The sequence below is a fragment of the Thermobia domestica genome, chromosome 4 (assembly GCF_964235325.1).
Source record: "Thermobia domestica chromosome 4, izTheDome1.hap1.1, whole genome shotgun sequence".
In the NCBI taxonomy this organism is placed as follows: Eukaryota; Metazoa; Arthropoda; class Insecta; order Zygentoma; family Lepismatidae; genus Thermobia; species Thermobia domestica.
In genome coordinates, this window is record NC_137457.1 from 14,180,134 (window position 1) to 14,205,250 (window position 25,117).

Sequence of the window (25,117 nt, forward strand, 5' to 3'; positions counted from 1 at the left end):
GCTTCTTTAATAGAATTGAATTACAGGAATTGAATTATTAGTGTAAGCAAATGTTGCTTCAACACTAACATATCCGGAATATTGAAGCACTGCTAAACATTTTCTACTTCTCTATTGCACAAGAACGGTAACTGAAGCCATCACAACATAATAATCATGGAAACATATCCCAATGGCACTAGCCACAATAAAATAATGTACAATGTTTCTGGAGTTTATACGAACTTAAAATCTTTATCTCACGAAAACATTACGCATCGCGTGATAAACACTTGTGCAGTGAAAGTAGCCGATAATTTGCAGTATGTGAAAATATCAAAATTTGGCTGCTGGAAAAGCTTTTGCTAACTATTACTTATAGTGATGTTAGTCTTGCGTTGATAACATTTGGAAGAATAGATCTTTGAATGTTCAAATTATCTCTGTTTTAATAAATCGATTCGTTTTTCACCTTAGTTCGAAGTAGTTTTGTTCGGCAAATTGAAACTTGTCGCGGACACTTTTCTCCAATACATTTAATGATACCAAATGTGGATTAACACCGAAACAATGCAACGAGATACATCTTTTGTCTTTGTAAATAAGCCATTCAATAAAACTGTGTAAAATTGGCTTTCCGAATTTCAGTTTCTATATATTTTTTCAGCGAAGAATTTCCTGAAAGTTCTCCATCCACTCCTGTAGTTGCCTGTAATGTTGATGCTATGCATGTAATGATTCAGACGGAAATAGGCATATAGCATGCCATGAGATTCAGGCATAATTGCACATTAACATGAAAGGAGTACATACGAGTTTGCAAAATCATCTAAACATATGGAAAATTTCTATAAATTGGATCCAACACAACTTGACCGAAGTTCAAAACAGATTCGTGCTAATTGGTGTAAAAGAAATACACAAAACATTCAACTGAGGTAGGTCAAGTTTAGTGTTGTACATCAGTGGAGGAAACTAAACTTGGATCTATTCATGCGAATCCGAAACAAAACAGGAATTCATTGTTTGGATGTTTCAAAATGAATCAAAATCTATACAAAATTGTTCGTACTAGGTCCTCTGCCAAACAAATATTGCTTGTTTGTTTCTCTATACCTGACATGGATCAACCACATCTTAACAAGGTCAAATGATTGTAAATGCTGAGAAATAGACAACAATTTACTTGTCACAAGCAACCTCTGGATTCAGTAAAACGAACTGAAATTGCCGCCTCACTCTTCACTACCACCCAACATACGAAAGTGTTAATTTGTTGTGATAAATATTTTGAATTTATGACTCATTGTTCGCATTCACCTCATTTAACACACTACTTCTATTTGTTCACGGTGAAGAAAATTAATATGAGTGGTGACAATTTTTGTCAGCTGAACAGCTGTTTACGCATTACGAGCATTGTATTCTCAATCACTTGTTCAAACTGCCATGAAAAGTGAACAAGTGGGCCTAAACAAATAATCAAAGAGAATTTAATCATTCAGAGATCTATATTTCCCAAGTTTGTAACATGTAAATACTAACACCACTATAAATATTCGTTTCTGAGAACTTTTGATAATGTGGAGATGCTGTATTATGAGAACTATGGTACACTGCTATAACATTTGAAATTAATTATATACTAAAACCCTAAATTTAATGCAAGGCCCAGAATTTCAGCCATTTTTGTAACTCAAAACGAAAGTTAATTTTTAGATTTCAATATAAGTTTTAAATTCAGTAGTTCAAAATTAATAACAACAAGAGAGTATTATTTTTGTAACGCATTTTGTGTTGAAAAGTTGTATTGTAAATCTGTAGTCATATTCTCACTTACCAATGATAAGTATGTGAGATTCCAAACTAATTCTGTACCAATGAGAAGATAAATAATTGTGATAATAATGACGTTTATTGTATGCAAATGGATCAATTGTAATATAACTTACGCAAGATTGCTTGCTTTAGTGGCAACATTTGTAGCAAAACATAGGGATGTAAAGTGAAATTTTCCATTTCTGATCTTCTCTATAAACCTTTGATAAGTTATCAATCTAACAATCTCTATGAAAGCAAACTTCAACACTGGAGGAATTTTACCTCTTATTCTAGAGTTATTTCTGCAAGTAGAAGAATGATACATACCGAGTTCAACGAAAATTGAATACTTTTACGAGAGTTATCGCGGAACACATGACAGAGACACATGGATATGGACAGACACTCAAATACCAATCGCGTTGAATGTCAGAAGCTTCACTGACGATCGTCAACTAGTTCAGGAAACTTCTTCAAAAACTAGAAGTCTACCGATAGTTGTAGCGGTACCGGTATGTTACAGCAAACCTACATCGTCCTTTTGATATAGAGTGTCGATTCAATACTACAAAGAACAGAATACCAAAGTTTGCATACAACTAAGCAGAATTCAGTTCATTTCTGGGAATAAATGCAAACGAGGAAGCTGCCACCCAGCTCTGCTTTCCTCAGATCACTGTTGAGGTACTAACACCGTAACATATGCATGCCGTTCCTTTTTGGATGGGACCAATCCCTCCATCCCTAGTCAGATGTCCAACTTAGTACACAAGGAAGAGTAGTGCATCGACAAGAAAGTCTTATTTATGCTCGCCATCTCATGAAGTCCCGAAAACGAGGCCAGATATAGGTAATACACATAATTTTAGGAAATCTTATCAAGAATAGGTAGTTGAATTTTCGATAGCACGAGTGTATGCTGATTGTCAACTGGATGTATGTGATACATAGTGCAATAAAAGTTTGAAAACGCCGAAAAGTGAAAAGGCTGTAGAAATGTCGAAACCTAAGACTGAGTGTGAAAACCAGTGCCATGACTTCAGTAGAATACCGCTTCTCGTGACATCAGCGAAGTTAATCAGTACCTAATTATGTCAGAGGAGATATGGATGTTCGTTCGTATCCACCTTACAATTGTGGCGTCAAGCCAAAGGTGTATGGACAATTTGGAGCCTATTTGAAAGAAATAATTACATTACCTAGTCTAGAAATCTCCATTAACGGCAAGATGAGCCACTGATCTGACTACAAATCACCCCCCAAAAAATGTGTGATGCAAACCAAATAGAATACATTCGAACTGCAAAGGCTGTTGCGCCAGAAGTTTAGTTTGCTTCTTATGGGTGTGACAACTGAGAGCTGAAGAAAATGTTAGGGCATATGAAATCTTCGACGAAGATATAGAAAGTGTCATATTTGATTTCTGTCAAACGTCTTCAAATCTATTTATCTATGGAAGTATATCATTTTCTGGCATCAGATGCTATCAAAAATAATAAATTGTTAAACCACTATTTTAACAAATATACAAATTAGCACATTTTATTACACTTTGTAGAAATTTGACCATACTAACAATATATTTGTTTCGTGTTGCGTATGTTTTCGACCTCTGGTAACATATGAACATGGTAAAATTATTTACTATGTGCTGAACAGAATAATGGACCTTCAATACATTCACGTTAATATTCAAGTCAGTTACCAAAGTTGAACTAAAGTTATCAAATATTTATATTTAAACATAGCACTAATAATTATTTCTCGACGAAAAGATATGCTTATCAGCGACATTTGACTGTATTAGTACGGTCACTGTACTTTGCATTGTTTAGAAACATCAAACATATTCAAATTGTTTCCCATTTAACCATTCAAATCTTATAAGGTATCACTTAGGATTCGTTTTTAATTCATTGAATCTTAACTAAGAAATATGGTTATTTCATAGGCTGTATTGTTGATATTTCAAATTATTCTCAATGAAAAATATATAAAATTTTACTATCTATTGTAGAGTTCAAGTTGTGTTCTGAAACTCAAGGTTGGACTAATCTCGGAACACTACTCATATGTTTTAATTGTGTTAATTCATACTTTAATTATCAATTGAAACAAAAGTAGATCACGTTTCTTTCTAGCACGCAACTTGTTAGGAGACAAACACATACATCATTATGCCGGTAAGTATAATATGGGTAATTGTTGGTAAGTTTGGTAGGTTTACTCATTAAAATGTAAAATAAAACTAAAACAATTAAGTACCAAATTAGAAAATGTATGGTGAATTAAAATTATATTACCATTCAAATGATAGGACTTTGTCAATTACCAGGTATAGTAAAGTAAAGATATTACATGACAGTGTTAAACTATTCGCCATGATTTTATGACAAAAAACCAGCAACAGCAGTAATAGTTAAACTTCAAACACACATTTCGTGAGGAATTTATGACATCATTAGAGAAAAACAGGTGGAACACAGCAATTCGAAAAGCCGATCTCAGATAACTGGAAAAATGGCTTAGGAGAAGAAGGGAAGATTGAATAACTGAATACAATGAATGGCACATCAAAATAGCAAACAACATTCCCATCGTGAAATCACAATGAACTGTTTTTTTTTTTTTTATGGAAATTGAACAATTCTTTATGAAGGTCATCCTTTAAGCAGTTTTTAAATTAAGTAAACATATCTTCTTCTCTGATTAATTAAAATAACGACAATTTTAAATCTCAGACAAAATACTTAATATTATTATACATTGAAAACTGAAATCCTTATACGGATTTTTTCGTGAATCATATATTTTCTAGGAGAAATTAATTCCACTCTTTTATTCTGAACCAATTTTACCACAAACAATGGGGTTGATTACGAAACCCCGAAGAAAATGTACTCAAAGTATTAAAATCGAATTTGTTTGAGGAAAGTTATGAAGAAGGTGTTATCATGGATAACGTTCTTACACGAAAATACTCTAAGAAATAATACACACTTCAGGATATACATATTTGCAAAGTTTGTTTATAAAGATATTAGTACTTTTTAAGATGTTAAAGGTTTTCAAATCAAGGTTAATATTTATAGAAAATTCGACATTTGTGACCAAGAGGAAGAGACAGTATTTTTAACATGTACACTATACCTTATTATTTTATGAGTGAATGATGCAACACGAATTTATGATATAACTAAGTACATATACATGCAAGTGGAATGGTAACATTGGACTGTGAATCATACAGTAAGTTCCTGATTACAAAAACAGTAACGAGAATGAAACGGAATCTTTGGAAAAAATACATAGCATTTCATCAAAATGAATATATCGACATTTCGTAACAGAAAACTGACTATTTGTATCAATGCGTAAACACTTACTTAAATTTGACGTGTCTCCTTACTCATGACATATTGAAACACAAACAAATAACCCTATTTCTGAGCCCCACGGAAACAACATAATAAATTTAGTAATAATTAAGATATTTGAAATTTTACATACATAATTTCGGAATAACTGTTACAACAGCAAATATGTAGATGAATGGTAGAAAATTTGTTTCAATTATGTTTATTTTTAAGGAAAGTTCTATATTTGCTTTATGTTTCTACAGTTAGAAGACATGATAAATTTAGAATGAAATGTAAACATCAGTAATTTCTTTACAGGGATGTCATCCATTCTACCAGTTTTTTATTTAGGTGAGTCTAAGAAAAATAATACTAAGAAATATGATTTAGGTATTGAGCGGCACGTGTAACCTAATTCGGAGCTGGAAACCATCTGTAACTATTATCAACAATTGAGTAGCTCTGCAAACTTATGAACACGTATCCTTGCTCTCAATTAGGTTTAAACATCAGTACTACTCAATTATAATCACACATATTACACCTTAGTTACTTACTGTTTTTACGTCTAAATTCCATATCAGAGTTCCAATACCAAATAGTGCTATAAACTCTTCATACAATCGTATTAACCTAATTTGAGATATAGATTCCAAACTATGAGAGAATATAATATACTCCAAATTTACCTAACCATCTTGATCCGACTGCAACTTAACATGACCAATTTGCACAGAATTTCAAGTAGCAACAGATAATCACGCTACGAGTCCGTATTCTTGTAGCCTCGTTCTACACAAGTCTGATTCTAAACAGTGAGTTCATTAAAAGTCACTAAATTCCTGAAATATACTTTAAGGGAGACATATATTACATTTACAGGCTTGTAAAATCTAATGAAAAATTAATATTTAATGAACAGAATAAATGTAAAATAATTTCAGGTTCTATTATTTATGGAGAAGTTGAAAAGTTTTCGGCAGGAAGAGTACAAAATAGTGTAAACTATGAAGTAATATAATTTTATGCTATAAAGCAAATTAAATGCATTGATATTAATTCATATTTTCAAATACTTTAAACACGAGATTCAACTTCTTCTTCTGGGTTGTCAGCAACTTGTTCCTAGTTTTAAAACGAATTTTCATCGCTGATTAATCTGAACGAGATTTTCAATCTCAACGTAGTTTTCATCTTAAAATGTATTGGACGTAGAATGTATGTAGCTCTTAGATTATTATGTAACGATGAAAAATTATTGTAACTATTAGGAATATTGTCCCAATGTTAGGAATATGTGAATTTTTGTTAGGAGTATGGATCTTGCTATTAAGGAAAATCAAGCTAAACTAAATACAGTCCTATACTTAACAATGTACAAGTTTCGTATTCAGTACATAAATTAATACAAAAAAAATATTCCAGTAGAACATAAACTATAATCTGTTTCGCCCTGACAACTAACGAAGCATCAATTTAGCAAAATAAAAGTAGTCTTTTTTCTTGATTTTCTACTGAACTGCAAATCAGAATTTAGTCTCAAGCGTGTTATTTTAGTCAAGCCAATACGATCTTCAAATTGATAAAGAAAGAATATTAAAGTTCAACGAACCTTAAAGATCAGAAGTTAAGGATAAATTGTGAAGATATTTCATTAATCATGCTGAATATTGCTGTATTGAAATACTCTCATAATGAAGAAAATTATTAATGTATACCACAATTTGTGCCATCTCAATACGTGATGCAGTTATCTTAAATAGTGAATTCTTAGTTAACAAAGGAATCCTTTTCTCGACTTTGTTGAAAACTGCGCACAGCCTTTTGCATCACTACTTCCTTCAGCTCAGTGAGTCACATTCATGCTTTATGTAACATCTTTCAGTATTTTTTTTTCCTAGAACACAGTGGATGTTTCTGTGCTTGTTTCTCTTTCTGCTCTTTCCTTCATAGCCAATGGAAGGTTCCTTCGAGATCTGGGATTATCCTATGTATTATTGGTATAGTTGTCATTCTTCTACTACATCTTCCTATAACTTCCTATAACTTCCTTCTATTTCTACTATTTTGTCACACTTTTGTTTGATACATTATTCATTGATCAGATACTGGAAAGATATTTGAGAAAGTTATTCTCTGAAATAAAACACAAAGCAAAATTACAGTAGTTCCTTGTATTCATATTTCTCTAAATTAAAATTGTTAAATACCTGAACAACAAGGTGTTTGGAAAATGAAATGAAATCTTTGAGTTTTACATTCTACGGTTATGCCGGTGAGGCTAAAGGAGACGGTGATGATGAGTAATGAATGAAATCGTGGAATGAAGAAAGTGAGAAGGAAACGGGAGAACCCCGAGGAAACCCACGCACACGGTATTTGTCCACCACAAAGTTCACTTGGCTGGGCTGGGATCGAACCCGGGACCCCAAGCACCACAGGTGGACGCTCTACCACTGAGCCACCGCGGCCCAACAAGGTGTTTGATCGTATAGAATAATACAGGATGTCATTCTCTTATATTTGAAACAAAGTTACGCTTATTAATCAATCTCATAATTACATAAATAAGGTGGTTAGTATCAAACTCCGCCACATCCATCGAGTAATTTCCAAAACATGTAAGTAAATCGCCATATATATACACGTACAAAGTCCCATTTTTGAACTAGTGTGATATACCAACCTTTCAAACAAAACATTGCTTCCACGGAATTCCTTTAGATCAAACAAGTAACAAATCATATATATAACTCAATTTCAGTAAAAAATATGGATTTAGCGGCTTTTGATACTAATCGCCTCAAATATTCCATATTTTGTGATAGTACTGTACTGTAGTAATTAACTTTATAACGTATATAAATAATATTAAATTTATATAAGGCAATTTATTTTGTGCAGAGCAAAGCAATTTAAGCTTAACTCGAAGTAATGCTTACTAAAGTAAAACAAATTTTCTGCTAATTTGAAAGAAAATGCACGAATACTAGCCCTATACACGAAGAATACCGGAAAAATTGAACAAACTACTAATTACAGTAATCCTTGTGTTTCACTATTGCAGAAATCGGAAGATTATACCATTCTATGTATAAATTATCCTTGATCGTTTGTATAAGTTAATTACTTAATACTTCACAACATGTTCTGGAAGTAGTTTTCAATGAGAAATTTAAAAAAAAAACTCTCAGCATCATTTTCAGGCAATGATTTTTACGACTGAAATTAGTTTCACACCAAAACAAGATATCGACTGACTTTGTTTAAGAACGAGACATTCAATATTACTGTGTATGATTGGCTTTCTAAATTTCAGCGTGCTTATAATTTCTCGGTTATGAGCAGTGGCGGCCTCTGAGGCAGTGACGCCGTGACATGTCACTGCCTTGGGAGGTAGAAGATTCAGAATATTACAAGAAAGCGAGTTAAATATCATAACTGCTTCTGAATTTCTTCCTTTTTCTGACCGCTGCCGTATCTATTTATCCGCAAGACCTAGCGCGAAAGACCTGACGGTGGCAACTCTGCTTCGGTGACTGTCACCAGACCCTTGCTTCTGAATGCTGCTTGGGATGGTGGTATCACCATATACGCGCCCTATCAGCTGTGTACGGGAAAGGCTTTCCATTGCTTCTAGCTCGTGACAACGAAAGCTTGTCACGCAGAATCCGAAAGCAGCCGATATTTCACGATCTCATATACACTGCTTGGGGGTTGCCGCGGGTTTCTCGCACCAGGTGGAATTTTCAGTCTCGTGGAGTAAATAACAGTTTACGAGTATCGGAAAGATCTAATTGATGTTATGTTGGCAATAAAAAAAATGTAAAGATATAGCATTACAAAGCACCTTAACTCAAGCTTCCGCGTACAAGCTATTATTAAATGAAGAAAATTTCGTATTTTGGTTCACTTTTTTTCCACAAGATTATGCCACACGTAGAAATTACTTTCAGCCAACAACAGAAGAAATGTAGCTACTGATCCTGTCAAGATTCGAGAACATCTGCATAATTTTGAACTTGGTATGCAGTCAGTCAGAGAACAAATTGACAACATTATTCAGGAAATAGAAACCGAATTAGAAACTGCAAGTGATGAACCATGTGCAAAAAGACGGCGAGGTGAGGTGTTCTATAACAAAAAAAAAAAAAAAAAAAAAGAATGAGAAGTTTGTGATGCAATCCTAGTGGAGATCAAATCTAGATTTCACTTCACTGAGCACCTTGTAGCTACGAGATTATTTGCTGTAGAAGAATTTGACAATTACAAAAAGGAGTTCCCCGATAATTATTTCAGTGAGATAGTTAAAAAATATCCCTTCTTGGAGGAAAAGAAATTAAAAAGCGAACTTCAAGTGTGCTATTCGAGACCTGAACCGAGAACGGTGTCTGGCGCGGTGTCATTCCTAATGTTCATTATAGACGATGACTTGTGCGACACGTTTCAAGAAACAGAAGTTATTGATAACAATGCCAATGTCAACAGCAGAAGCAGAGAGATGTTTCTCGATGTTGAGCAAATAAAAACTTTCCTAAGAAATACCATGAAAGAGGAAAGATTAACTGCGTTAGGCATATTGTCATGTGAAAAGACATTCGTTAATGAGATAGATAATTTTAACAAAAAAGTTATCGACGTCTTTTCCAGCAAGAAAAATCGTCGCATGAAGTTTCAGTATCGTGCATCTTAACTAGTCAACTAAACGTGTTCAGTTGAAAGTTCGAAGAGAATAAACAGTGCAAGTGAAGTGTTTCTTTTTAAACAGTGTACTCGTGTTTTATTCAATATCAGTGTGTATGCGTTTTTTTATCACCAAGATAAATAATAAACTTAGTTAAATAAGAGCATCTCAAGATTTATTCCGCAAATTTGATTTCTGAATTCAATTTAATATATAACTGACTGCCATGAAGAAGAATAGAACTTCAGTGAAAGGAGCAAGAGAACCAGTACCTACCTGATTGTGATGATGTATAATCGATTATAATTAAATTGAAATTTTCTTATTATTATTATTATTATTATTATTATTATTATTATTATTATTATTATTATTATTATTATTATTATTATTAATAATAATATAGTTCTGTCACTACCTAATAAATTGTCACCAGCCGCCACTGGTTATGAGTTTCATGAAAGACGGGCATCCACGCCTTTTGTTTCCACTAATGTTGGTGCTGTGCATGGTATGATTGAGAGAGATAAAAAAAAATGTGACATGATATAAGATTTAGGCACGATAATGTGACATGATATAAGATAAGGATATAGATTTAATTCGATTGCTCTCTTTTCAAGCTGCACTCGGTAGAAATGTGAATTTTCAATTTCACAATTCATAACCGTAGAACAAACAGAGCAGGAAATGACGAAATCAATTCATCGTTCAAAGAGATTATTCCATGTTCCTCTGAATTACTCTATTAAAAATTGGTACAAATGTTTTTCATGTACATTAACGTGAAAGAAGTACATACCATTTAACTTAATTATCTGATCGTACAGAAAGTTTTGAGAAGGTTGTATCTCATAAGTGCAAAACAGGAACGAGTTAATTTATGTATAGCAATTGCACAAAAGAATCAAGTCAAATTTGGTGCATTATATTGTAACACTGAGCGAAACTAAATTAAACAGCAATGCACTGTTTGGATGTTTCAAAGTGAGTCTAAACTTACAAAAGTCGATCATTCGAGGAGCATTATTAGTCAAATGATAGCTTGTATGTTCGGATACATATGATATGTGTCAACCATAGCTTAACAAGATCGAATACTTATAAATATGGCATGGTAAATAACAATTTGCTTGCCAGTTGATTATCAATGAATTGAGTTAAAGGAACAAAAACCATTACATCACTCTATATATCACAACACCAATTGGAGCCCAAAATATCTAATTCTTATAATTTTGTATTAAAAATGTCGACTTAACACTTCATAGTTCGTATTCAGTTGGTTTAACACCCACTGACTTCTTTCTATCCCAGACATCAAAATTAATATGAGCGATGAGTGATTCCTGTCCCCTGAGTCGGCTGTTCACACATTCCAAACGGTGGTGGTACTTCCTCAAACTAACAAAAATATAACCATCAATCAGCGGTCTTAAGCGATCAATCAACGATAATTAAAACATAAAACGGTTTATTCCTTCGAGTTTAGTAATATAACAACACTAGCTTCTGTGTTTGTACTAATTTGCATAATATTTGCATAATATAATATTTACCCATTTTCCAGCAAACCTCACATCAAAGAAATAGTAAATAAAAATGAAATATTTATTCAACACCTTTAGGAAAGATATGTTTTTTTATTATTGTAGGCCAGTAAAAGTTGATACATACTTTGAGTTTTGTAAGAAAATATATTATGAATTTGGATACCATATTTTCTTATGACTGTATAAATTCGTAGATAATCTAGTAAAAGCTGTACGTTTATTTTTCTACAAGGACTTGGTCAAGAATACCCTCTGTATTTTCCTCATCTGGATATTGAAGGTAAGCAAGATAATTGTACTATTATTCAAAATTAAAATTCAACACAAAATATAATTAAATTGTATGCATTCAAATATATTTAAATTACTATATGAAGTATTAGAAATTTATATTATTATATTTCCAAACTATGCTATACATAAGTATCAGAAACATTTTAGAGTGATTATGTTTTTCTGTCTATTGACAGATATAAGACCAGAAACATTAACTATCAAGAAGATATTTTCTAGAATCGATTCCGCGTCACAAAAACGTATTCCATTTAATTCGATTGCTCTCTTTTCAAGCTGCACTCGGTAGAAATGTGAATTTTCAATTTCACAATTGATAACCGTAGAACAAACAGAGCAGGAAATGACGAAATCAATTCATCGTTCAAAGAGATTATTCGATGTTCCTCTGAATTGCTCTATTAAAAATTGGTACACATTTACCTTATGTAATATTGATCTCCGTAGAGCAAAACTGTTAAGCAAAACCGATAGCTGCTTGCTAGATTCGATTCAGCGTTCCAAGAATAATATCAATCTACTCGCCTTATATCTTATTTAAACCAGAAATGCGAGAAATTATCAATTTTTAGCCTCAACGATCCTCCTCATAGAGCAATAACTATATTCTGCAAGAAACGAAACACTGAAACACACTAATAATATATGAACCTTCTCCATAATCGGTGTTGCTCACCGGGAGTGATAGAAACCAACTACCAGCTCCAATTGGAACATTTATTTCCATATGTCAAAGACGATAAGAAATATAAATAATTCCTTTTCGGTATAAATTCAGTGTCCAAAGAATTAGTTTTACTTTTGATATGTTTTCTGTACTATAACTAGACATTATTTATGCATTATGTCTGGTTTCAGTATTGAGTTTACATAACTCGAAAGCTTACCATAGTTTCCAAATATAAAGCAAAACTCATTCGCTTTTATTTCGTTATTGAAAATGGCTATTCTTTTGCATTGAAATTTGTTAACGTAATTTGTCAGTAAAAGACTATTAAGAAAATAGACAAAGTTTCATCACGGCCACTAGTAGTAAAACATTAAGTACACTTTTTGGCATGTGATTATGAAGAAGAATGAATGAGAACTAGAGGAAATGAAGTAATGTAGTAACAGGGATCAGAAAAAATTTTATAGGCAATTGAAAAGAATATGTGTAACTAGTAGGGTCTTTGGTTAAGAAGAAAGTATATATATTGGAAGACGTGATAGCAGGAACGGTGATAGGAAAATGACTAAGTTGGAAAAAAGATATCGTAGATACAGTGTTAACACACTAATTTAATATGTAGACCAAATTACGCTATTTTATAATAATGATACCTGTTTCTACTATTTGCAGCTTGATATAATAGTAGTTACAACTTTAAAACTTAAGTATTTATTTTAGTTATTTTTAATTTTTTTTTATTTTCCCAGGAATTGTCGGAAAAGATCAACAAGACAATAGTGGACTCACGAATCTTGAAGGTATTAACCAGTGCATGTAAACTAATACACAAACTAGTTACTTACAACTCAAAAAACATCCAGTGATTCAGATTTGGTCTAGCTCTATCAACATTTTTATCGATGTGATATTGAAGAAGTCAGGTGTATCTAACCCTGAGTTTGATAACTGCATTTACGAGAAGCTGAGAGGTAACTGTATTTTGTACTGAAGCAAGTTCAATAATAATTGTCTCCCTGAATTTTTAACGGTCTTCTTAAATATTAAGAGCATTCTGGCAAAATGTATCAATTGAATATTGATCGTGAAGTAAACTAGTTTTGATTGATACGCTCGGAAGGTAGAGCATGTTTGTTATGCAATGGAGGTAATGTCTAGAATATTCTCAATAGGGCAATCGACGTTTATACACGACATGTGTAATTACATACCGATCTCGGTTACACCATTAGAATGCATGCTTTACCAGGGAGAACGTTGTTCCTTTCCTGTAGAAGGATTTTCCATTCCCCCTTAAATATATGGTCGACAGGGAAAATACACGTGAAGATGAAGGTCTTGGAGACTATATATACTTTTATTTAACTAGCACTGAGTACTCCCATACTTCGTCACGAAAATTAGTTGTACTTCATTCCGTGGTCAAAGCTTCAATCTACCAACATGATGTGTGTATTGGTCCTTAAAAAAGTATTTTCCATATAGTCTACACTGATTCTCACCTTTTATAGTCACTTTGAAATGGTCTTAAAGAGCAAACTTTACTTACAGAATGAAGAAAAGTGAAATGTGTTGACCTAAAATTGCAAACTTGTTTCCCAACCGTTTTCAACAAGGTTTCCTTTTGTATAACCGGAATCAATTGGTTAGTTGCCGAATGACATATGCGTCAAAATGACCCTTCGGTATATTTAAGTCATTTACCTCTCCTTTTGCTGTAACAATAGCCAAAAGGTTGGGAATTGCTATTGTTATAACAAGACGACCGTATCTCTAAACACCATGCCAACATTTAAAACACTAATCCAACGACTGCTTTCTATAAAATATAGTATACATTTCTAAGCTTCCTATTCTTTTTTTAAACAAAAAATACTGAAATGGTTTACATTCTCATATTTTTTTAAGAATACGAAAACTTATAGGTGATTTAGAGGCTTCGTAATTCATTTGTTGTGTAAATAGGAGTCTTATCGAGACTATTAGCCTCATACGTGTGATTGTTTCATGAAAATCCATCCTTAATTCTTTTGACGATCTACTGTGTAGTATTTGTTTTAAGAGTTGATAGGTGTTCGGGCAACACAGTGGCTTCTTGCTTACGCTGTATACAAATTTGTTACTAATAGCTAGGCTTTTATAAAGCATTTCCACTAACAATTTGAGAAAACCAATAAATTAATATTTAGTGTTAAATAATAGGTACAATCTGAAATGAGTATAGAGTCCAACAAAGAGTGTAGGCACATTTTAACAAAAGAGATCTATTATATAGGTTATAACTAAGGTTATTTAACATTAACAGCTTAATACAACAGCAATAAAGCACAATGTATGTTTCCTGCACGAATACACCTATTAAAGGTGTTCAAAATAGTTAGAAGATTCGCCAAAGCCATAATCCAAGAAAGAGGGCTTTGTTTTAGATCTATATCGTTCTTCGGACTTTTCCTTGTACACATCACAAATGGTTCTACATGTATCAAACATGTCAAAACGCCATGAACGGTAACGAGTATAGAAAGTTCTGTATATTTTAAATATCAGTTTGAAATGCGCTTTTGTTCCCCAAATGTCAAATGTGCGGACAATTGTGTCTCATTGTTATAGATCAAACTTTATATATTATAATCACGGAAGTCCGTCATTTATCAATAAAATAACACATTAGTAGTGGTTGACGTACTTCTACACAGCAGAGGACTTGCCGCCGCTGTGTATATTTTATTACGTGTCTCTGTGATCTTTTGCGCTGGCGCCATTACTGTCTGACCGTAGTGCGAGTTCCCTTTATACTTTTACCGCCTGCTTTATATATTTTATTACGTATGTGATTTTTTGCTGTAGCCATTATTGTTGGAATTAATTGCGACTTCCTTTTATACTTTTACAGCTTGTTTTGTATAGCTTATTACGTATGTGTGATTTTTCCGCTGGCGCCATTACTGTCTGACCGTAGTGCGAGTTCCCTTTATACTTTTACCGCTCGCTTTGTATATTTTATTACGTATGTGTGATTTTTCCGCTGGCGCCCTTACTGTTTGGTTATGCTTTGACTTCCCTTTATACTTTTACCGCTTGCTTTTTATATTTTATTACGTATGTGTAACCTTTGCGCTGGCGCCATTACTGTTGCGAGTTTTGCACACCCGATTTGTATATTTGCTGCTTGGTAGCCGTGGACGTTAATGGTATTTTTCGGCACGCTTTGTATATATATTTATTATTGTGACTTAAGTAAGAAGAGAAAGTTTACGCACCTTTGATGACACGGCCGCTATTTTGTTGGCTATTTCCTGGTTGTTTGTTGTTGCAGTTGTATATAATTTATGTCCATATCGCAGTGTTGTTTGTAATGAGAATAATTACACTGATTTTTCCATAAATAGGTAAATTTTTCTTTTAGGGATGTTTTGTAGTGTTGCAGCGAAAACTAATTAGATTGTTGTTGACTTTAGTTTAGCGTTTCTTTTAGCAGTGAGGTTATATGAGACGTGGACATACTGATTAACGTGGAATCCGAACCACATGAGCTTCCGCCGGGAATAGAACCCGGGCTGACCACGCCAAAGTTGCGTACGTTAACCGATTAGCCAGGGAGGAGCTCTACAGTGATTAGACTACGTATAGTTACCTATAATATAATTTTTACGTAATGAGACCAAGCCCTAATTATGAATTATACTTTAATTTTTACTAGATTAATTATGAATTTATCTTGAACATTCTTTTATTTATATAATTGGAAATGATCAATATTAATTAACCTATAATACTTATTATATGTATATACTTACGTATGAAGAATTGAGCGTTGCCGATTGTGGTTTTGATGGACGGATTTGTTTTTCCAATATGGCGGCGTTGCGTGATTGTTGAACAGAGGTTCCTCCATAGTAGGACTCTGAAATGCGAATGCGCGCGTTTTGCTTGCATTGTTTTTTTTTTTTTTTTTTTTTTTTTTTTTTTTTTTTTTTAGTCGTCTACCCGTTTAAAGGGTTGCGCCCTTTCTTCGGGAAAGTGTTGCATTAGGATTGCAGAGGCAACAAAAATTGTGGTTGGTCTAAGGGGTTTTCCTTTATTCATTCATTATTTTAAGTAAATAACATATATACATACAGTAGAGATAAATTTCAACAAGTAACACAAATCTAATAATAATAATAATAATAATAATAACATAAAGAGAATAAGTGCATGGAGGCATAAATAATATGGAACAGGAAAATAACAAAATTTTCAGTGCATGAAGGCGAAGTGCGTGAATCTAAGAACAGATAAGAAAAAGAGTAACAGGAAGAACAATGCAAAGAAATAATATTTTGAGATGATGATGAAAATGAGGATGAATTGTACTGGACGCCACAACACTAGGTTCTGTTAGTGAACGGATGCAGTTATCTTCTGTTCCTGGGGCTATTCAGGAACTGATGTAGACAGGTGAGCTTGCATTGTCGTATAGATTGATGGTAATTAAAATTGTGAAGAATTTGGCTGGGCGAAGTTGCATAGTTTAACATATTATTGCATTATGTGATTAATTTATATTATTTTTTGTTTTAGCATGTACTTAATTATTATAAAATTGAAATAATAATAATAGATAACGAGACATTTTGATAAAGAAAGCGGAACCCCACAGTACTACGATATGTACAACTGTGCTACCATCTATTGGCAATAATTACAACTTTATTTAACAGCCACGTTATATGGGAGACTGATACAGAATGAAGGGGGAGACTTAAGGTGAATTACATGAGATTTAGATGTACAAGAAAGAGAAGAGAATAAAATAAATAGAGAAAGCTATTATTGTTTATTGAATTGAAGCACCATTTAAGCGTAATATATTAGTTTGTAATGAGGTTATTAAATTAGGTTTAACTGGATACGTATGCACTTTGTAGGGTTGTTTATTATTTATTTAGGATTTTTATTTAATAATATGGTTTGTAGAAGTATATTGAATTGCTATAAAATAGAACAAACTTATATTTTATTTGTATAGATGTATTTAAGATTATATTCGGGTGCAGTTTTAGTATTGGTTTGCGTTAACGTAGTGAATGTGCGGAACGGCACACGATGGATTTGGAATGGGTGGAGTATTACAATTTACACGTTGCTTGGGAATTGTTTAGTATTGGTTTGCATTGATGAATGTTGCACATATTGAGGAAATGCTGAAGATTGTATTTATGCTAATTGGCACTACGATTTCCATTTGAAAGAATTAAATAAATAATAGCTTGAAAATATTTTAAATTGGATTACGGTATGGAGCATAATATTTAAGTATATTGTATTTACTGCGAACTAGAGTATTTATGTAGCTGCTATTATAGAATTAACAAGTACCAGAGATAATTATATTGTTTTTATTTACCATGTATTGAATTATAAGAATATATATTCCTTATAATATTTGATAACAGTTGGGAAGCTTTATATGGTGATTGATTTTTTACGTGTGGAACTGATTTAATTTGAAGCAACAGCAAATACATTTGACAGATAATTGACGTATTTGCAACTATTGAAATGGGTATAAAATGCTTTATGTATGTAAAAATATTTAATATTTTTTGTTTGTAAAGTATGAGGCAATTTTAACTGCTAATGTATAACATTACAGATAGGGTTTTAAGCTATTTTAGAATGAGCTTAGGAGATAACAAAATTATTATGGAATGAGACTAGCATGATGCATAGGGAAGATGACATGTGGAATGTTTGGGAAAGTTTTATTATTTTAGGAAATAATATATTAATGAATACAACGGGTAATATTTTTAAGAGAAACCCATATTTTAGTATTGGTGTACTATTGAAAGCATGAATCAACAATTTTGAAGGCATAAGACATAGGCAAAGACTTGTATTTACTGGTGTTATTGTTTTACGTTTACCGGAGAGGATGTTGCTCCCATTATGTTAAAACAGTTTTGAATAGATTTGAATTATTGGAATATAGTATTTTTTATACTTAGGGACTTATTTATAAATACAACTTACGAAATTAGAATATTATCGATTGAATTATTTACAATGTATATAATTATTTATATTTTAATGTTATTGACTAGTTATTTAAAATTTAGACGAATTGTACTTTTAGTGCTGGAATGGTATATTTATATTGGTATAGATCATGTACTAATATGGAACACATTGATTAGCATACAACTCTGCAGATTATATATTTGCGTAGACGAAATTATGAAAACTGTTGATTTTTAGTATTCAACGCACTTACACGAAAATAATTGTACAATTAGAAATTGTTGAAAGTTTTGAATGGGCAATTATGTATATGCGTGGTGTAGTACAAGTATTTGGAATATACGTATTGTATTGTGTTATCAACTATTGATACAAATAGGCTGAAGGATTTACGTAGTATTTGCGTTTGCGACAATATAAAATGTTATGAGAATGACATGATACCACGTGATTGTCAGACTTGCATTATATAGTAATTAGATTTATGTTTTATTAAGATATAGAGGTACATATTACGCATTAATATAGACACAGATTGATTTATTTTATTTTAGGCATGAAAGAGAAACTCCATATATTGGCGTTGACTGTGGAAAAACAGAGACGTGTGTACATTACAATTTTCCATTAGTATCTGAAAAGTTACACAGAATATAAACCTTCATCCAGCCTATGAGGTGGATGCTCTTTGACTTGGCTATGGAGGCGAGGCAATTCATGCTTTTTTTTTTTTTTTTTTTTTTTTTTTTTTTTTTTTTTTTAACGTTTAACCGTTCAAAGGGTTGCGCCCTTTCTTCGGTAAGAGACAGAAAAGCATAAGAGGTCAGAGGTATCATTAGAGGGTCTAGGTGCTATAGCAATTCATGCTTAGAGCAGTTAAAATATGGGATTATATATGGGAACTTATATGCGAAAATTTGGTAGACAGAACATTTTTTTTTTTTTTTTTTTTTTTTGTCATTTATTTAAAAAACTATTGTATAGTTACAAGAGAATTTTGAATCGATTTTAATTTATTTAGGAACTACCATATACAATATTATAATTATTTACGGTGAATGCAGTAGCAACACATGATTGCATGAAAATATGTGGAGCCATCTATTGTATAAATTGGAAAACACAATTATGACTGTACTCGATAGAGGCACACGATGATGAATTACACACTTGTAACATTTCTGATAACTACATAAAATGTTATGAGAACGAGATGATACCACACGAATGTCAGACCTGCATTATATACTAACTAGATTTGTTTTATTAAGATATAGGTGTACATATTATGCGTTAATACAGACACACAATGAATTATTTTATTTGTGCATGAAAGAGAGATACCACATATATGCGTTGACTGTGGAAATGCAGAAGCATGTGAACATTGCAACCTAGCATTGTTATGTGAACTAATACACAAAATATAAACTTTAATGTAGTTTATTGTAATATTTATCAAGAGTTTCATTCCCATCCAATGGATGGTAGGACCGTAGAAGGCAATACCTTTTTTTTTTTTTTGTGGCCAGAATTCTAGTTTATATTTATGACACTTAAAATATGAGAGTATATATATGAGAACGTATATGCGAAAAAATTTGTAGACAGAACTTTTTTACTTATTTAAGAATGCTGTGTAGTTACAATAGAGAATTTTGAACCCGATTTTTAATTTATTTAGGAACTACCATATACAATATTATAATTATTTACGGTGAATGCGGTAGCAATAACAGATTGCGTGAAAATATGTGGAGCCATCTATTGCATAATATGGAAAACACGATTATGGGTGTATTTGATAGAACTACCCGGTGATGAATTACACACTTGTAATATGTGTGATAACTACATAAAATGTTATGAGAACGAGATGATACCACACGAATGTCAGATTTGCATTATATACTAACTAGATTTGTTTATTAAGATATAGGTGTACATATTATGCGTTAATACAGACACACAACGAATTATTTATTTTGGCATGAAAGAGAGATACCACATATATGCGGTGGTTGTGGAAATGCAGAAGGATGTGAACATTGCAACCTAGCATTGTTATGTGAACAAATACACAAAATATAAACTTTTATTGGAACTTATACGTTTGTTGTTCGTTTGTTTGTTTATAGCTAGTTATATTGACTTGTACCATTTTAGAGGGTTATGCAGTTTTTAGGGAAGAGTGATGTATAATTGGAGGATTTAAGGATTGTGTGATGTTTCATAGAAGTTTTTATTACATTATAATAATTGCTAAGGTTTTAAGGATCTTTCCAATCCTTAACATTTGCTAGGAAATTAACGAGGAAATTGCAGTTAGTGTAGTATTGTATAGAACTGGAAGAGTAGAAATATGGAAAGAATAATGAATATGTACTGATAAAGTATATTATACCTGTATATTGTGAATGATGAGCATGAGGGATGAGGCGAGGTGTGCTAGTATATCACAGCACAGAAGTGTTAGGCAGATGAAGTTTTTTTTTTTTTTTTTTTTTTTTTTGCCTAGGGGCTGCTTAAGCTTTAATGTAGATAATGGGAACCCTGGTAGTGGTAGATGGATTTAGTGTACAAATAATGGAAATATGAGTGGCAGATGATCATGAACTTGATAATTTGGGAGACCCTACTGGTCAAAGGGCTCAGGAGGTAGATTGTAGCAATAGAGAGTATAGACCAATGATAGCGTTGGAGGATAATATTAACATGGAGAAGGATGGAGAGCTAAAAGGCACATAGTATTTTAAAGTAAGGGGTCGTGGGTTATAACGAGAGCATATGTATGCGAGACGCAAAGTTTTAAGATGAAAATGGAGTGTAGGAAACTGAATTTGGTTGCACAACTTTGCTGTAGGACTAATTAGTTTGACTCGATATGCAATGTGGAAAGCACATTGTTCCATCATTAATAAGTTTTTGTAAACTGTGTGGATGGTTTTAACTCATGCAGCATTTTCGTAAGTTAGCACAGGCCGTAAAAGACGCCTTGTATGTATTTAGAATTGTGTTTGCTTTCAGTATTCAGGACGTTTGCCGACACTTTTTTTTTTTTTTTTTTAATAAGTTAACTTTATTGTATGCTTTTTTTTTTTTGCGATTGTTTGAAGATGTTTTTAACTGAGATGTTTAGTGAATGTGACCATTAACTAAGTTACACTTGAATGTGCTTGGATGAGAGCTTGATTTAGTTTTAGGGAAAGGTAGTTAGGATTTTTTTTATGGATTTTTGATGTTTTACGGAGGAATGATGATGATAATTTGTGTTTTTGTGGTGTTGATTGCTAGTTTTTATTTGCTGCACCACTGAAGAAAACTGTTAATTATTATCTGTAGAGCAATGTTGATGGATTGGATACTAGATTCTAACGCAAGAAAAGATAGTGTTGGTGGCATATTGAAAGACCTGAAGTTATCAGGAAGTGGATACATATTGGGAACATAGAGATCTGGTGACAGAGCAGATTTTTTGAGGTACTCAACAGTGAAGGAAAATACGATGGGAGAAGCAGTTATATATTGAAATATATGACAGCCGGTTGATTTAAAAACTTGTATATCAGTTTTATATACAAGATAGGAAATTGAAGATGAATTATTGTGTATGCAATTGTGTGGTGTTTACTTTGTTAAATATTTTTTGAGTTAAATAATACAAGACATGTTGGTTTGATCTAATTATAATGTTGTGTAACCATGGTAGTTAAGACCGGTAGTTGATTGTTGATCGAATATCCTGGGTGAAATTTTGCTTGATGTATGGGATGTATTTTGTGTTGTTATGTATGCATACAGACGTCTTACTATAATACGTTATAGGGTTTTACTAAAAGCAAACGTTAATTGAATTGTACGGTAGGATGATAAGATGGTATGAGTTTTTTTCTTGGTCTGGAAACATTAACGTCTTAGAGGGTTTCCAGGTGACAGGAAAATATCCAGTGTGCAGAATGATAGTAAAAATTGTGGGTAACAAAGTAAGTAATATAAGAGGGCATAGTTTAATATGACGATAGTTTATTGAATTAAAGACAGGGGCACTATTCCTTTGTTACGAATAACTGTACGGATATTTGAACTATGAATGGTTTTGTTTGAGATTTATTTTTGCGGAAGAGTATGAAGGATATGAGGTTGTAATGAAACAGAAGATGAAATGAATGTGTTGGATGGATGTCTATATGAATATGTGGGACGGAGTGGTGTGAAGAAGTCTTGAAGGAAATTAGCAAAAGCAGCAGCTTTAAAAGAGTCTGTCTATATAGATAACGCATTATTTAATAATGGATATGGTGTTTTACTGCTTTTGCAAAGAGCATTGAAATGTTTTCAATACTTGTTAGGATGAGTGACCTCAGAGAGAGTATTACAGATTTTATACCAATACCATAGCTTGTAAGCACAGATATAATTTGATTAACCTTTGAACTTTTGGTGATGATGAAGTGTTTTGGATTTTTTTTTTTTTTTTATTTTTTATACGCTGATATTTATGATAAAACTGTTGAGAGCGAGTGATAAATGTGAGATATTTTGCTGACAATGCTGGTCGATAAGTGGATAATGTAGTTACCGGTATGTAAAGTGAACTAGTTTTTGATTGAAGTTGTGATGATATGATTGTTATGATACAGTTTTTTTTTTTTTTTTTTTTTTTTTGATGTAGGAGCTTGCAAAGGGTTTATTGCTCCCGATAGATATGTTTTGTATTGTTTTCAGGTGAATTTATTAAAATGGTCTTTAGTTCTTTGAAATTTGTAGACTGAGACATATCTTGAGTACTATAATGTAATTTGATTGGAACATGATTACATCAATTTTTAATGGATTGAGAACATTAATATAGATTTGTGAAATGTGATTAGCAGAAGTAATGACAATATTTGGTATGTTTTGTGATATAAACCTATTGGGTTTTTGGAAGATTATGAATGATATCAGTTATGTGACTTGTGACAAAGGTTTGAAAACTAGACCCCCACCCCTATTAGTTTTAAATACTATTCTTTTATTCAAATTAGCTTGAATATTTCATCTTTACATCAGTTTACAACCGACAAAGTCACCCAGACCGTTTACTGCGCGTGCTTGAATTTCTATATATTCACATTGAAAGCAATAATTAGAAATCACTATACCTGAACCCCAATAGCTCCTTTTGTATTTACTTGTCTTTTAATTAGCCTGTTGGATTTCAACGTATCAATAAATAATGCTTTTAAATCCATTTTTAAAAAGTATACTTTTGGTTATTGTACATTTAAGACATGGTGGATTACTTCCTTTTGTGACAACTTTTAGTAATGAGTGGTGCTATCTTATCTACAGAATACTCCACACTTGAAAAATTTATTACAGTTGTTATCATAAGACAATAGTTATTGAACTTTCGCTAAATATGTTTACAGATAAAGTATTGCGTACAATAAGGAGGAACAAATGCTATCGAAAACTCGTCAAATGTTAAGGATTCTTGTAGACAATCCATGTAGTAAGTTGTGAATATATGTTAAAACTGAAGCCTACATTATGTATTTGATCAGTGCTAAAAAATACCTGTGAATTTTCATTAGGTAGGCTATATGTTAAAAGCATAGGAAAGAAAAAACTAACACCAACTTTGCAATGGGAAAGGAGAATAAACTGTTTCACAAACTTCTTCTTCTTATGTCTGAAGTTTCATGAAAGTAAAATTTATTTATTTGTACAAGTAATCACCGATTTATTTCCTATTTATCTGTATTCTTTTTTCATGTCTATATGACATATATTCAAAGATCATTTACTTATTTAAACAGGTTTTTATGTCGATGCGCTAGGTTATATATTTCTATTGTATTGAATTAGATTCAATCTCCCAACATGACCCTCCTCCTCTTTGCTAACCGGATAGCGTCCCTGCTTTCGGGGTTGGCAGACTACAGTCATAATTCGTTATGGTTCCTTATCGATTTCGACAGTGCAATTTGACCTTGTATGTCCATATCAGATAACTCGCGGCCGAATGTGATTGTCGACATAGGTTGTGAGAGGTGCTGTTTCAGTTTTTCCGTCACTTGCACCACAGATGCACGTTGGTTCTGATTGATAATCCTCTTTAATGCTAGGCGGAACCTGTCACTGAGGATTTCCTTCAGACCAGTTGTTCTTCTTCATCCATGTGGTTTTGTTGTGAATTTTGTAGACTGTCATCAACTACATATTTAATAACACATTACTTCGTCACGCTCACACCACATAAATAAGCATCAACTTAACCATTTTGGGAAATCAGAAAAAAATCGTACGCACATTTTACAGTATCAGTTTGCTCAGTTCGCTGCACACTGGCGTTCTACTGATCCTAACATATTACGGAAAAAAGTGTGATTTACCATATACGAAGTAGCGTGCACCTTTGGCGTACAGGGTTCCGGGTTCGATTTCTGGTGGGAAAGCCATAAAATATTTTTAAACCCATTATTGTGATTCGGATTCCATGTGTAGATGCATATAATTTCTAAGTTTCGGAAGTCCTGTTTGATAGAGTGTACGAATGAGAGAAAAAATAAAGTAAGAAGAATGGATGGTCGTGTGTAACTGTCATACATGTATACATTTAAAATGACTGATCGTTACAAGCGATTGTACCCATATGGCAGAAATCTGGTAGTATACATTTCCTGGTAGAGAAACGAATAATGACACGTCCGTGGTATTGAGATCATTTGTTATTGATCACTTCGCTCTACAGAAAGTTTGTCAT

The 25,117-nt window shown here is 32.6% G+C and overlaps 1 protein-coding gene across 3 annotated transcripts in view; it reads left to right on the forward strand.

Annotated features, from left to right (window-relative positions):
- The window catches only part of LOC145683733 (uncharacterized), a 114,896-nt gene that overhangs the window by 46,206 nt on the left and 43,573 nt on the right, over positions 1 to 25,117 (forward strand). For all 3 annotated transcript variants that reach the window (XM_081755253.1, XM_081755254.1, XM_081755255.1), the window contains 4 exons: positions 3,942 to 3,983; positions 5,478 to 5,510; positions 11,629 to 11,676; positions 13,110 to 13,160. In XM_081755253.1, the coding sequence (XP_081611379.1) occupies positions 3,942 to 3,983; positions 5,478 to 5,510; positions 11,629 to 11,676; positions 13,110 to 13,160 (174 nt within the window). The remainder of the gene's footprint in view (positions 1 to 3,941; positions 3,984 to 5,477; positions 5,511 to 11,628; positions 11,677 to 13,109; positions 13,161 to 25,117) is intronic.